The sequence below is a fragment of the Rhinichthys klamathensis genome, unplaced genomic scaffold (assembly GCF_029890125.1).
Source record: "Rhinichthys klamathensis goyatoka isolate OS25496 unplaced genomic scaffold, OSU_Roscu_1.1 h1tg000015l_1, whole genome shotgun sequence".
Classification (NCBI taxonomy): Eukaryota; Metazoa; Chordata; class Actinopteri; order Cypriniformes; family Leuciscidae; genus Rhinichthys; species Rhinichthys klamathensis.
This window is the reverse complement of record NW_026606567.1, coordinates 396,127-412,037: the sequence shown is the minus strand read 5'-3', so window position 1 is coordinate 412,037 and position 15,911 is coordinate 396,127. Positions and strand designations below refer to the sequence as shown.

Genomic DNA, 15,911 nt, shown 5'->3' with positions numbered 1-15,911 from the left:
AAGACTGGACTAATGATCACATGAGTGATCACACAAATAAAAAAGTTATTTTAAAGTCTAATAGTATTTCATATAATATTACTGGTTTTACTGTAGTTTGTTTTGATCAAATAGGCTACGTCTACATTAACGTGGATACATTTGAAAATGGCGTTTTAACTAATGTTAAAAAAGCTAAAGCCATCTTATTGTGCATGTGTAAATTGAAATAAAAGCTCACTGAGATGATACAGAGCGACCAGACATAATAAAGTTCTCAGGCTATTCTTCTGACACGATCGCTTTATTAGCAAAATCTCTCACCACTTCTAGTGTGTCCAGGTCGCATTCAATCGCCATTCCATGTATGGAAACGCAGTTGCGCTCATGTTTTGACACAGAACAGCAATAGCGGGTACATTTTCTGTCATCTATTTTGCAGGAACATAATTTGAAGATTAAACAAAGTAACATTTATTTTTAATACACTGCAAAAACAAGACCAAAGCATGCACATCACCTGCAAAAATATGCTCCGGGTTGGGTGCTCGACAAAATAAATAATTGAAAAAACAGAAAAAAAGTCGGCACACCAAAGCACCAAAATACGCAAAAAATCTAATAGTGATAGTGGACCCACTCCGTGTGTTGTTGAATTAAATTTTTGACATATTTTGGAGCTTTGGTGTGCTGACTTTTTCTGGGGGTTTTTTAAACACTATGTAAATGAATAGCAGGAACTATAATGCCAGTACACATAGATAACTATCAAAATAACATGCGTGACATTACTAAACATGTCATCGTTTTCAAATACCTCCTTTTCACAGTTCACTCTACAATGCAAAAATGTTTTCAAATTTAGCCACTTGGGGATAGTGTCTTCAAAAAGCTCTTCATAAAGAGTCTCAGTGTGAACAGAAGACCAAAACATAGAGGAAAAATATTTGTTTTCAAATGTGGTTAGTGTAGACATAGTCATAAATGCAGCCTTTGTTGATCATAAGAGACTAAGAGCCCAAACTTTTGAATGGTAGTGTAGCTCAAGTTAATGAAACTTGCAGGCAAAAACTGTGAGTTTCATCACTTAGAAAATTAATAAATTTAAATGCTTAGTTCTAGCTTTAAATATTTTCCCTGTTTTTCTTATTTTTTAGTTCGTCCAGACCCCCCCAACAATATTACCCACACCTTCATGCCGCTGGTGATCTACTGGAACATGGACTGTGACAGTGTGGACCCCTTAGACAAGAAGTGTCAAGTGCAATACCACACACACGATCACATGCTGGACTGGATTCAGGTGAGAGGAGTAGACGAAAATCCCATTTCATTTGATTCAGTTCTCATTCACAAATTCCTTATTCGATTCTGATTCAGAATATTTCAACAATTTTCTCTAAGATTGGCGTCACTGGCTTCATGGGTGCAGCTCTGGCATTTTCACTCATGTGTTCAAAAGTGCTTTAGTAAACCGAGTTTCTGTAGTGAGTTAGTTCAGAAGAAAATCCATCCATCAGCAGGATCAGAGGTGTGCATAAAGTAAAGTTTAATGAAGTATAATCACATCCATCTTTGGGTTTTAAGAATCAGTATTGGATTATTAAAATACAAATCTTAGTAAAACAGAAAGTGTAGATTTTAAACCAGGCCTAGGACAAACACTAATGCTTTTTGTTTTGTCAACATTTTTTACTTTGTTTGCTTTTTTTAATGTAAATTAATTTTTGTTATGACTATAAGGATGCAATCAAAGATAGGTCGGTTTTACTTTATTTTGACAGTCCACTTTAGACATTCTACTAACTATAAGTTACTTTGCATTGCAACTACATGTCTACTAACTCTCATTGATTTACATTAAATCATTTAGCAGACGCTGTTATCCAAAGCGACTTACAAATGAGGGGAGCACTAGAACCAATCAAACAACAATAGGGCAACAATATGTAATACAATATGTGCTGTGACAAATACCAATTAGTCTAGCAAAGTACACCTAGCAAGTTTTTTTTATGAAAAAAGAAATGAAAAAAATTGATCATAGAAATAGAGTAGAATAGTAAGTGTTAATGTTAAAGGGGTGGTTCAGAATTTTGGACATCGGGCCTCATTTCCAAATTAGCCTTAGTGTTATTTATCAGTGGAGACAGTTTTCAAAAAATTTCATCCAGTCGTTCCAGTTGCATAGTTCGCCGGTGCTAGGCTAGCGCGAGTCAACGGTAACTGCTAGCCTGCCATTAAAACAGTTTTACCCACTCCACAGTACACCAACAGCAAATAAATTATAACGCCAGACTATCGATGTAAATGTCTGTTGAGAGAATAATGTTAGAAATCAAACTACCCTTTCATTGCATTGCAATAGTTATACTTTGTTCCCTGTATTTATTAGCGCACTCTACAGCAGCGGCGGAGTGATATGTAGTTACCTAGGCAACCGAGAGAGGTAGTGAGAGAGAGAGAGGTAGAGAGAGGTAGTGCAGGTAGTTCCGACTGTAGTGCGCTTCGGTTCTGTGTTTACTTTTCGGCGCAGTACTACTAACCGGAGCAAAGTAAAATTCCGCCGCTGCTGAGAAACTAGTTCCTGTAAATGTATTGCGATCATTGAGATGCAAGAGTAGTTTGATTTTTAACATTATTCTCTTAACAGACATTTACATCGATAGTCTGGCGTTATAATTTATTTGCTGTTGGTGTACTGTGGAGTGGGTAAAACTGTTTTTAATGGCAGGCTAGCAGTTACCGTTGACTCGCGCTAGCCTAGCACCGGCAAACTATGCAACTGGAACGACTGGATGAAAATTTTTGAAAACTGTCTCCACTGATAAATAACACTAAGGCCAATTTGGAAATGAGGCCCGATGTCCAAAATTCTGAACCGCCCCTTTAATGTTAATGAGTGTTCAACTATTAAATTGTTCAATTCAATGTAGTTGAATTTGCAACTATGTCAAATAACTCTCTTAGAGTATTAGTAGACTGTTATGGTTAGGGTTAGTTTGTAGAATAAGTTGACATGTAGTTGCGAAGTTACTTATAGTCAGTAGAATGTCTGTTGGGGAGCATCAAAATAAAGTTATAGCAGATATTAAGCCTCATGGCTGCCAACTCTCACGCATTCAGTGTGAGATTCGCACAGTTCACACTGTTCTCACGTTCCCACGCCACACATCCATTTTCTCATGCAGTGAAAAATCGCGGAGCAAAGAGGACAGCATTAGTTGAGAGAATTTTTTCTGTACCTGATTTTTATCCAAATGAATCAAGATTGGAATTGACTTACATGCTTATGAATTGAAATCGAGTCGAGCACTAATAAAAACAGTCGCCTACCAGTCATCGTACCATGTAAACATAACTACTAAACTTAATGAAATCCAAGTGTTTTGACAATCACAACAATCCAAGCTAACTCAAAAGTTGGCAGCCCTGATTAAGCAGACAGTCTATTAATACTTTAATGACTGGTAGTTGAAATGTAGTTGCAAAGTTGCTTATAGTTAGTAGAATGTCTAAAGTGGACCATCATAATAGTGTTACCGATAATTGAATAGTTTTCATAGTGTCAGAGATTTGTCAATACTAGTTGTAAGATTTAGTTCACCCAGAATCATTAAGAACACCTTTGAGGGTGAGTAAATGGTGACAGAATTTATATTTTAGGTGGAACTGAACCTTTAATAAATTATGTTCTAGTTAAACCAATTGTTGATTTTTAATTGTGCAGGAGGATGATTTGCAGTCCACATTTCCGTTGGAGGATTCCCAGCCATTCACAGAGTACAGTTTTCGTGTTCGCTGCCACTGTGGATATGAAGAGAAAGTCATGAGTGACTGGAGTTCAGTGTTTTCAGTCAGAACGCCCCCTGCAGGTCAGAGAAAGACACATTATCCATTCATTTAGGACATTAATGCACTCATTTACTGCTTTGAGGATGATCTTGATTCAAATTCACACAGCAGCAGAATACAGTTGTCAGTGCTAAATACACACGCAATTCAGGTTTAAACAAGAGTGAACACCATGTTCAGAATCCACACTGACTCTTCACTACGGTTCAGAAGTTTGTGGTCGCAAAAATATTTTTCAAATGTTTTTAAATAAGTCTCTTATGTTCATTAAGGCTACATTTATTTGATCAAAAACGCAGTAAAAACAAACAGTTATATTGTGAAATATTATTACAATTTAAAGTTTCTGTCTTCGATTGTAATATTATTTAAAAATGTAATTTATTCCTGTGAGGACAAAGCTGAAAATCATTCTAATATGCTGATTTGGTGCTCAAAAAACAGTTCTTATTTAACATTTTGAATATTTTTATTGTTCTTTTTTACCCAACTTATATATGTGTATATATGTATGTATGAATGTTTGAATCGTTTTTAAGTTGTTGTTTTTTATTGGTATGGTATACAGTACATACTACTGCACAGTATGCTTTATTCATATTCAGTATGCTATTATTCCATTTTAAATCTATTATATAAGATAATCAGTGACGATAATTGTCTGTAATATTCTGTCTTTTCAGCACCGGTTGGACAGCTGGATGTTTGGAGTGATTGTGTCCCTTATTCTGACAACTCCTCCTGTAACATCTATTGGAAAGTAGGCTATACTCCCATAATACATCATTCTAACTGGTTCTTGTTTCTGTAACTGGGTCAGTCACGATTCATTACATCATGAATGAGCTGTAGAAATTTGACTGTCTGACGTTATTTCCTGTCTCTCAGGAAATGCCCCTGTCTCAGGCTAGAGGGGAAATTAGCAACTATATTGTGACACTGAAGCTTAAAAATGGGACTGAGATCAAGCAGGTTACCAGGCAGTCGAGAGACACAGGAAGTCAGCATCGCACCGAGCAGAACTGCCCGCAGCTCAGACGTTTCCCTCTCAAGATGGGTGTTATGGGAGTTTTTGTGTCAGCCAACACCTCAATGGGCACGTCCATCCCCACATTCATGCTGTTTCCTGTGAGGGGTATGTCAATGCAAAATTCTAATTAAAAGTTATGTTGAGTTTATAATTGATATTTAATTTGAATTATTAGTCATTTGCCATTGTCTCTCATTTTGTTCAAGTTTTACTTAAAATGCAAAAGTTTTGTCAATTATATATACACAGTGGGGAGAGCAAGTATTTGATACACTGCCGATTTTGCAGGTTTTCCCACTTACAAAGCATGTAGAAGTCTGTAATCTTTATCATAGGTACTCTTCAACTGTGAGTGACGAAATCTAAAACAAAAATCCAGAAAATCACATTGTATGATTTTTAAGTAATTCATTTGCATTTTATTGCATGACATAAGTATTTGATCACCTACCAACCAGTAAGAATTCCGGCTCTTACAGACCTGTTAGTTTCTCTTTAAGAAGCCCTTCTGTTCTCCACTCATTACCTGTATTAACTGCACCTGTTTGAACCCGTTACCTGTATAAAAGACACCTGTCCAAACACTCAATCAGACAGACTCCAACCTCTCCACAATGGCCAAGACCAGAGAGCTGTGTAAGGACATCAGATAAAATTGTAGACCTGCACAAGCCTGGGATGGGCTACAATAGGCAAGCAGCTTGTTGAGAAGGCAACAACAGTTGGCGGAATCATTAGAAAATGGAAAAAGTTCAATATTGCTGGCCATAAACTGACAAAGTGCACGTCCGGTGTGCGACGATTCGAGTTGTCATAGACGCGACGCGGCGCTTCGCTTCTCGTCCGGTGTGCAACCCCCTTTAGATTATTGGCAGCATACAAAATCGAAACGATGTGACAGCCATGGGCTGAACAATACAAGTTACCGGTAATATCCATCGAGCCTATGAACTTGTTGCCCAAAACACATCAACAAGAAAGAATGAAGGCTACCCTGTAAAACAACTGCAATCATGTGATACATTTTGTATCACATGCAATCATGTGATACAAAATGACCCTATTCATCACTATCATCATCACCGCGATCCTCAACTACAAGTTCATTGGCGAATTCCACCTCCTCGTCGCTCTCCTCCACTTCTCCCTCTCCAGCCTCCTCTAACTCTGTCTGCCTTTCTTGCGCTAACAGCTCCCGCCCAGATGCGCAGGGCTCTCTTGCATGCGCAATCTGCACCATAGAACTGGCTTAAACAGACGATCTGACGGGTTGTAGAAAACTAAAAAACAGACCAGGCCTCTATTTGAGACCGGCATTAATTATCCAAACCTGTTGCCACATCAGGCATGTAAAAGAGACAGGTGTCTATTTGGGACTCGGCTATTATTTAATTACTTTTGTTCGATTTGTTCATTGCAAACAGTTGAAAGTCTGTAAATGTTACCAATAAACCTGATTTGCAATGGGGGTTGGAATAATTTTGATTGCAACTGTGTATATATATACAGTATAAATATATATTATATATTTTTATAATAAAATGCTATATACACTACCGTTAAAAAAGATAGAAAGATGTTTTTGAAAGAAATAACACTTTTATTCAGCAAGGACACATTTAATTGATTCAGCATTTAAATTACAGGAATAAATTCTATTTGAAAACATTAAAATAGAAAACAGTTATTTTAAATTGCAATAATATTTCACAATAATACTGTTATTACTGTATTTTTAATAAAACTAGTGCAGTCCCTGTGCAAAATCAGTTTGTGTGTGTGTTTTTAGTAATTTAGTAACTATTTAACATAGCATATTCAACATCACATAGTTACAGGCTAACTTCAGCACGCATTACAGCATTAAGACCAGGCTACACTTGAGCAAACAGTCTGTGAATAGGCTACTACAAATGATGGCCGTGAAAGAGACTGTGAACGCATTGATAGGATATGTTTAGTTGGTGAATAGCATAGGCTACTATTAAACAGCGATAACATTAAGCGCATCAGAATGAAATATAATATTCAGAAGTAAACAGCGTAGCTGACTTACAGATTCAGTTAACATCCACAAATGAATGACGATTCAGGGAGCAGGCTACACAGTGAACTCAGAAAAAACGCTATGCTTGAGCAAACAGTTTGTGAATAGGCTACTACAAATGATGGCCGTGAATAAAATATAATATTCAGAAGTAAACATTGTAGCTGACTTAATATTTAGCTGACAGAGTGTTTATGTCAGAATGTTTATTTTTAAACCACAACCTTCTAAACATCTTCAATGTGTGTTTCTTTTACCGATATATATTTACCGATATCTTTTGCATTTCTAATCCAAACAACGTCAAACTCAGCACTGCACTTACTCGTGCCCGTAGCAAGACCCGTCAAGTTTGAAATCCAACGGACTAACGGTTCGAGAGATATGCGAATAACAGACAGACAGACGTTCCTGTAATTTATAGATGGATAAATGCAGCCTTGCTGAGCATAAGAGACTTCTTTAAAAAAAAAATCTTGCCAATCCCAAACTTTTGAATGGTAGTGTAAAATTATATTTATATCATTTATGCACTGCAGGACAGACAACACCTGAGGTGAATCTGAGTGTAATGGGTGAGAAACAGACGCTGCGGGTCTCATGGTCTGTACACCCACAGTTCTCTGACAGCGTCCTGGAGTATGTCGTCCAGCACGTGTCTGTAGTACCTCACCTTGCGTGCCTGAGCTGGGTCAGAGTAAACAGAACCCAGACATCTGTCACAATCACAGGTGTGTGTGTGTGTGTGTGTGTGTGTGTGTGTGTGTGTGTGTGTGTGTGTGTGTGTGTGTGTGTGTGTGTGTGTGTGTGTGTGTGTGTGTGTGTGTGTGTGTGTGTGTGTGTGTGTGTGTGTGTGTGTGTGTGTGTGTGTGTGTGTGTGTGTGTGTGTGTGTGTGTGTGTGTCCTCAGTGAAATATTATTACAACTGACTAGCGAGGACATTTTACTGGTCCTCACTAGTCCGCACACTCAAATCCTTAAAGCAAATTTAATAGACCAAGCTTTCGGTCAAAAGGCCGAAAGCTTGGTCTATTAAATTTGCTTTAAGGATTTGAGTGTGCGGACAGTTTATTTATTGAGATCTTTAGTCTTGTGTGTCTGGCACCTTGAAGATCGTGAGTGCGGTGTAACTCCTTCAAAACTGGTCCTCACTAGTAAAAAAGGCCAATTTTTAAATTATTTAAATCTAATGTTTTGCACATGTTTTTGTAATGGGTAGGTTTAGGGGTAGGGGTTGCTTTAGGCCATAGAAAATACCATTAACCTAATGTAAAATCAATGCAGGTCTATGTAGTGTTCTCACTAATATAGTGAAACAAGCGCGTGTGTGTGTGTGTGGATGTGTGAAAGAGAAAGCTGTAATTTGTTCTGACCCTGACTGTGATTTCGCGTTTGTCTCCACCCACAGGTGACTTCAGGAACTACACAGCATATAATGTGTCACTGTATACTGTCTTCAACAATCACAGCACTTTCCTCAAGTCAGCAATTGCATACACACTTCAAGGAGGTATGACATCCCTTAAATTACTGAATGCACTTTGGGTTGTTTTAATTAAAATTGTCATATTTTATGTCATATTTAAAAATATCAAATTGTCCAATACGACAGAGAGCCAAAATTCAGAAAAATAACTCGGATATTACAATTAAGTAGCAGTGTGTATTTACAAACATACAACCCTGATTAACAGTTTTAATATTAAGCTTATTTGTCAAAAGGCTCATCCACTGTAGAAGTATATTGCATTGTCAATAATTAGTTTGTATAGTGCAACATTTCCATTCACTTAGATTGATTTTAAAAAAAGTGTAATGCATTCCATTGTAGCAAATTAGCTCTATGAAATATTAATAACCAATCATAACTTGTTATAATTGATTATTTATATTTGGATCAGTTTATCGGATTAACTTGATGTAGCAGAATCACTGAAGGAAAGAGGAACAAGAAGAACAGAAAAAAGATGAAATCAACTGAAGATAAAAGACATTCAATCTCTGAAGATCTTTGCAGAGGAGGATTAAACAACTCCACAAACAGCATTACCAGCTTCACTTATTACTAACAAGATTGACTTTATTTCTGTCAGACGTCTACAGAAGTTCTTATTAAAAGGCCACAGAGGGTTAGATGTCATTTTATTTTCATTTGATGTTACCATGATGGTGATCAGTGATTGCTTTAGTTGGGCTCTTGACCCTTGACTTTTGAACATTGGTTTTTCTTTGGCTGTGGTAGCTGTGTCTTTAAAATACATTTGCTATTGCAAAAAAGCTGAAAGAAAACAGGATTAGATGACAGTGACTATTTGTTAATGGTCTCAATCATCATCTAGTGACCCAATGCACTGATCTCTTTTATTGTCTAATGTATTTATATGGGTGATGTTTTGTATTTTTGATTATGGTATCACCGTGATTTTACAAATCGGGATCTATCGGAGTTTTGACAATCAGAAATTATGAAGGGGTTTAAAAAGTTTATGCTCAGAACATTTTGAGCTTCAATATTAGACAGACACACACAGACATTAAGAATCGGCGTATGAATCCCAACAATGGTGATAATCAAAAAAGTTTCACGCTGTAATGCATTGTGGCATGAATAAATTATGCAGCTGAATTGTCTGGTTATTTTCTTTAATGTTTACTTTTTGTTTTTATTTTTGCTGTTGGTTTTTTGTTGACTTTCAAGTAGTGTGTTTTGTGATGTTCAGATTTGATGTTATCTTTTTTGTTAATTGTCACCATTGTTGAGATTCATTGGCTGATTCTTGATAATAATAATAATAAACTTTATTTTATAAAGTGCCTTTAAAAGTAGCATCTCAAAGCACTTTACATAAAAATAATGAAATTAAAAGGATACACGTAACAGTCTAGGCATTAAAAACTAAACAAGCAATAAAAATAAAAAGCCAATATAATAACAAACAGAGTAATCACACGAATCACATAAAAGCCACCCTAAAAAAGTCAGTTTTAAGGGACGATTTAAAACCTTTAAGGGATTCTGCTTTCCTACTCTCAGAGGGCAGGGAATTCCACAATTTAGGAGCCAAAGAAGAAAAAGCCCAATCGATCGCCCATAGTTTTTAGCCGTGAAGTTTGGACAGTTAAAAGACCAGTTTCAGGAGATCGTAAAGCACGTCTAGGAGTGTAGGGGGTTAAGAGCTCACACAAATATTGAGTGGCCAAATTATTCAAGGCCTTATAAGTGAGCAGGATAGGTGTGATGTGGATAATTTTCCAGGATAGGTGTGATGTGCTCCCTTGCACTGGTCCTAGTCAGAACTCTAGCAGCTGAATTTTGTACCAACTGTAATTTACTTAGGGTAGCTTTAGAAACTCCAGCCAGCAAAGCATTACAATAATAAATACGTGAAAAAAAAAACTGTTGATTAACTTTTCAGCCACAGAGAAAGTCAACATAGAGCGTAATTTGGCAATGTTTCTGAGATGAAAAAATTATGTTTTGACTGTGTTACGAACATGATGGTCAAATGTTAAATTGGCGTCAAATATCACCCCCAGATTTTTTAGTTTAGTTTGGAATTTCAAAGCAGAGCCATCCACACTTAAGGTTATGGACTCTGCTTTACACAACTGATGAGGTGAACCAATAAGCATCACTTCAGTCTTATCACTGTTAGACATCCATATCTTAATCTCAGTAAAACATTGAGAAAGAAAAGACACAGGCATTTTGACATCAGGTTTTGAATGTATATAGATCTGAGTGTCATCGGCATAAAAGTGAAAGTTAAGACCAAGTGTTCTTAAAAGTTGGCCAAATGGAAAAATGTAAATACTAAAAAGTAACGGGCCCAAAACTGATCCCTGGGAAACACCAGAGTGCACCACACGGATCTCAGACTTGCAATCACCCATCACAACAAACTGCTTACGATCAGAGAGGTAGGACTTAAACCACTCTAATGCAGAATCAGAAACTCCAAAGATAGTCTCCTAGCGGGTGATTAAAATAGAGTGATCTATAGTGTCAAAAGCGGCACTAAGATCAAGAAGAATCAGTATAGATAGACGGCCAGAATCAGAAATCATTAACAAATCATTAGTTACTTTGACTAGTGCTGTTTCAGTGCTGTGGAGTTTGCGAAATCCAGACTGAAAGATGAGAAAGTAGTTGAGAAGCCACTGTTTGTTCCTTAACATTTTGGCGAGGAATGGAAGATTAGAGATGGGATGAAAATGATTCAGATTATCAAAGTTCATGTTGTTAGTTTTTGGTACAGGGGTGACAGCAGCAATTTTAAGTGCTGTTGCCACAACTCCAGTGCACAGAGAGTTATTGATAATTCTCAAAACAACAGGAAAGAGGGAATCAAAACATGATTTAAAAAGACAAGATGGTATCGGATCAACTCCAGAAGTTGAGGCGTTCAGTTTTGAAACCGTATTACATAGAGACTGGTGTCTGTGTGTGTCTAACTGTAGCTATAGTTCAAATTCTTTTAGTGAATAATGAGTTTAAAAATCCTTCATAACTGATTGAACAGGCTGCTTGACCTTTTGCTGTAGTCTCACAGTGTAGTAATATAAAATTAAGCTGTATTAAAAAACTAATTTTTGATAAGAGATTAGACACTGGATGAGATCAGTGACCCAAACATTATGTGATGAAGTAATATTCAAAACATAACCAGCAACACCTGATCTCATTTTCATTGGCTTTGTTTCCGCCACAAATGTGTCTTAAAAACACACATTTACAGGAACGGTAATCAACTGTAAATTAATTTACGGCATAAAACTGTAGAAAAACCACAGCTGCCAGTAGATTACTGTAAAATCAAGGAAAAACAGTAATATTCTGTTAAAACTTAAGTCGCATTTACTAAACAAAAGAAGTTAATTTCACTGAAATATTAGTAAACATTTATAGAAAAAAGGTAATGCAGTCAATAACTGATAAGGAGAGTAAATATTAAACTGAAGTGTTTTATGTGTTTTGCACAAGATGATACAGGAGAGATCTGTTAATGAGTTTTGTGGGTCACCATTGTGCTGGAGAGTAGAGCCTGTGCTTCAGTCAAATATGAGCAGAGAAACACTGATGTTTATTTAAAAGCAGTAACTCTGTAGTTGCTGATGCAGTGACAATCTCCTTGCTAAGTACTTTAGCACATACATGTGTGCTATTGTTCGCTTAATATGAACTGCAAAGATTTTAGTTAAAGTCATGTTTTCAATTAATTCACTATTACACATTGGGTGTTTGCAGTTTAATATTAAGAGATATTAATTTTCAGTGGACTCAAATGAAGTTTGTTCACAGTACTATCAGTATAAATACTAGTTTTTAAACTCGAACTGTTTTGAAGCAATCGTTTTCCCAAATTATATGAGTTACCTTCCATGGTATTTTTAAGGTAACATACTTTAAATAAGGAGAGCTCTATATTAACGGTAGAGGACTGTAAATTAACAGTACATTGCTAGCAACCACAGCTGCCAGTAGATTACCGTTATTTTACAGCACAATTTTTTACAGTGTTTCATTTATGATGTTAGTTTTTGGGGGAAGTTTCATAGACCTTTGTTGGGAGAGTGAGTTTGCTGGATTATTCATTAATAATGAATAATTTGTGTGTCTGATTGGTCCAGACGCTACACCATTCATAAAACATTTTCTCACTTTGAGTTAGTTTTGGCAGTTTTAGGGCACGAAGTATCCTGTAATCAGATTTGCTAGTCATCATCTCTCTATCTCCCTTCCCAGTTCCTCCTAAAGTCCCACAATTCGATGTGAAGATCGTCTCTCAGTCTTCTGTCATTCTGATGTGGAGCCCCATCCCTTTGCATGAGAGCAAAGGTGTCATCCTGCATTACTCGGTGGGCATCAATGAGACAGGTAATCCATTATCTCTCCTTTAATGGTTTATCCGGCTATTATTTGTTTATTTATTTCACATTTAAACCATGTATGGCACATAGAAGGCCTTGGGACTAAGAAAGCAGGGGGTGCAGGGTTTACCTCTTAAGTAAAGCATGGACCATTTTTATATTTTGCTCAAGTAGGTAATAAACTACTAAAACAAACAATCTAATAATGAAAACTCTCATCAGGGGCACAAAACAAAGTGAACTAGTAATTTCAAAGTTTTTTGTCTTCCCTTACCATCTCTAAATAATTTTCCAATTTATAACATTGTTAGTTATGAAATGCTTTTAATAACACTAAATGTAAAAACTAATAGTAATTACTGCATTCTCATTTGATTTTCTGCATCGTTTTAGCAAAAGTATCTATTTTGCTGCTCACTGTGTTTCTGCTACTCTGGCTTCTTTAACAGGGTATAACGTGAGCAGTGACAGCACCAGCATGCATCTGTCAGACCTGCAGCCGGCCCGGCAGTACCAGGCCTGGGTGAGCGCTGTGAGCGCTGCTGGTGAAGGCATGAGGAGCATCACCACTTTCTCCACCACTGAGGAAAACAGTAAGGCGAGCTGTTTCTTTCTTCCTTCCTTCCTTCATTTGGGGTTTACATTGCATCCATTGTCCAAAATACTAAGAGGTCTTTGTTTGCATACAGTATGTAGTTCAAAAAATCAGCTTCAGGTAGTTAACCAGTCATTTCTGTCCATCTCATCTCCTAGGTTTTTTTACTTCAATACTGATGGCTGTATTCATACTATTGTCTTTCCTGATATTAGTTATTGCTTTTAAATTGGTATGGTGAGTATTACCTTTCATTATAATTCCATCATACATTATATGGCCAAAAGTATATGGATACCCCCTTCTAAATAGTGAGCTTGACTAATCTAGTCATTTCTGTGAGGATAAATCTTGACCTTAATCTTAATCTTCTACACCTAATGAGCTGGTTAGGGAATCCACATAATTTTGCCCCCTTTTGTGAATTGCATTCCATTCAATTATCAGATAAAAATGATACTCTGCATTCCAACTACAGTAGTCAACATTTGAAGTGGATCAAAACCTTTCACCAAAGTTATACATGAATTTTGAACAATACCCGTTCTTGTCTTAGGACAACTTTGATGAACTTATTTGATCCACTTCAAATGTTGACTACTGTTATCACTCTATTATTTACCATTGCCATGCCAAGCTATCTATTGTATGAAGTTCTATATAAATAAACGTGCCGTGACTTTACTGGGTTGCCGAATTGCAAACATGCCCACATCGCTATGATCAGATGCTTTCTTAACTGATGTTTTCTCACCGCTGTCATTTTTGTTGTTTATTTTGATATTGAGACTGAGAGGAAAGTGAGCAACACATATTTACATATTGATCTAAACGCGCTCTCAGCAGCGTGAGTCATGTCGAGATGTTTACAACAGTATACCAGTGCAAAAACAGTCAATCTTTTTTTCACCCGAAGCGAAGAACTATTTTAGGTCCTCAACTGGTAAATTAGACGCACTGTGGTAAATTAATATCTGCTGTCTTGGTACAGGTTACGTTACTGTTCCCAGAAGATCCCAGATCCATTAAACAGTAAATCATTTAACCATATGAACTTTCAGGTAAGAATCTAAAGTTTTATAAAGCTATATGAAAGAGATTGTCACCCATATAAAAATGGTAGAATATTTGTTCTTCTAAACAGTGAGCTTGGCTTTTCTTCCAGCATGCGTGGCCATGGCTCTGTTCTCTGTCGGAATCACCTCTGAAGATCTCTGAGCTGGAGATCGTGGAGAACCTGCATCCCACCACACCTACCTCTCCCTCTGAGACTGAACTGGAGAAGATTTTAATCGATGTGGAACCACAACAGTTCCAGGTGCCAGATGGACTGGGCAGAACAAATGAAGGTGGGGAGAAGTGGTTAGAAGACTCTGAGGAATCAAACAGACGACACATTTCAAAGCAGGACAGCTGGAGAAAAGAGTACAGTGAGATGGTTGATACTGATGAAGAGGAGGGCGCTGGTGGTGAAGAGTGGTGGGACCAGCAAGGTGTCTCGGACTATGAAAGACATTTTATGCCATCTGTTGAGGCGAATTAACGCTGCCATTTCCTACTTCATGATGTTTGATCTGTAGTGCCTTAAATGGAACAATCAGAAATGTTGATTGTTTACTAAAGAACAATTGTATTGTACTCTTTATTCATGCACTGAAAAAGAGTATTAAGACATGTTATTCATGAAATTCCAAAATGTGTCTGTGGGAGAGATCTTGCAGAGCTATGCACAAATTTCCACAGTTAGGAAATCAAATCAAATCCACGCCTTGGCGTCATCAAATGGCATAAGGACTGTTTTCAAACGGGTTTTCTAGAACACTTTGCTTTTGCCATTCGTCCAGATAGATGTTCCTGCCACAAACTCAGGCCATTGGTTGAGCCAATGTTGGGCTGTTCGGAACAGAGCTCAGATCCACAATCCCATGTGGCTTACACTTTTCAGGGAATTCAGACTACAGATGTCTTATAGTCTCTGCTCATTAAACCTTGTCGGAAAAAGGTATTTCAACATTGAAAACATTGCATTTATGACACAAATGAGACTGTTACTGGTAGATATCTTCAATTGAATGTAGATAATTGAATGTTTTTGTACATAATAAATCTTTTTTGTATGGATGTGCTTCTGTAATGCTACTTAAATGTTGTGTGAATTTCTCATGTGTTATGCGATCATTTGTCTGACATGATGTTGTTAGGTTTGCATGTAAACATAGGAGTAGTCTACTGTAGTCTAACTATATTTTGGAAGACTTTTTATGCCTGAGAGTAAAAAATAAAAAGACAAGTAACTTTATTTATTGTAATTGTAACTTTATATGTCACAAATTATAATGTTTATATATATATATATATATATATATACACTCACCGGCCACTTTATTAGGTACACCTGTCCAACTGCTCGTTAACACTTAATTTCTAAGCAGCCAATCACATGGCGGCAACTCAGTGCATTTAGGCATGTAGACATGGTCAAGACAATCTCCTGCAGTTCAAACCGAGCATCAGTATGGGGAAGAAAGGTGATT

General features: G+C 36.9%; 1 protein-coding gene and 1 long non-coding RNA gene across 2 annotated transcripts in view; both read left to right on the top strand.

Moving 5' to 3' along the window:
* The window catches only part of il12rb2l (interleukin 12 receptor, beta 2a, like), a 31,972-nt gene extending 16,556 nt beyond the window's left edge, over positions 1 to 15,416 (top strand). Inside the window, exons 5-15 of the mRNA XM_056272015.1 lie at positions 1,137 to 1,282; positions 3,710 to 3,854; positions 4,518 to 4,594; positions 4,723 to 4,969; positions 7,451 to 7,642; positions 8,320 to 8,421; positions 12,658 to 12,789; positions 13,232 to 13,375; positions 13,536 to 13,614; positions 14,369 to 14,438; positions 14,543 to 15,416. Coding sequence (XP_056127990.1) covers positions 1,137 to 1,282; positions 3,710 to 3,854; positions 4,518 to 4,594; positions 4,723 to 4,969; positions 7,451 to 7,642; positions 8,320 to 8,421; positions 12,658 to 12,789; positions 13,232 to 13,375; positions 13,536 to 13,614; positions 14,369 to 14,438; positions 14,543 to 14,920 — 1,712 coding nt within the window. The 3' untranslated portion in view covers positions 14,921 to 15,416. The remainder of the gene's footprint in view (positions 1 to 1,136; positions 1,283 to 3,709; positions 3,855 to 4,517; positions 4,595 to 4,722; positions 4,970 to 7,450; positions 7,643 to 8,319; positions 8,422 to 12,657; positions 12,790 to 13,231; positions 13,376 to 13,535; positions 13,615 to 14,368; positions 14,439 to 14,542) is intronic.
* Positions 2,111 to 2,540, top strand: LOC130105861 (uncharacterized). Its single transcript, XR_008809666.1, has 2 exons — positions 2,111 to 2,428; positions 2,466 to 2,540. It is a non-coding gene; the product is annotated as an uncharacterized LOC130105861 (long non-coding RNA).
* Positions 15,417 to 15,911: the final 495 nt, after the last annotated feature.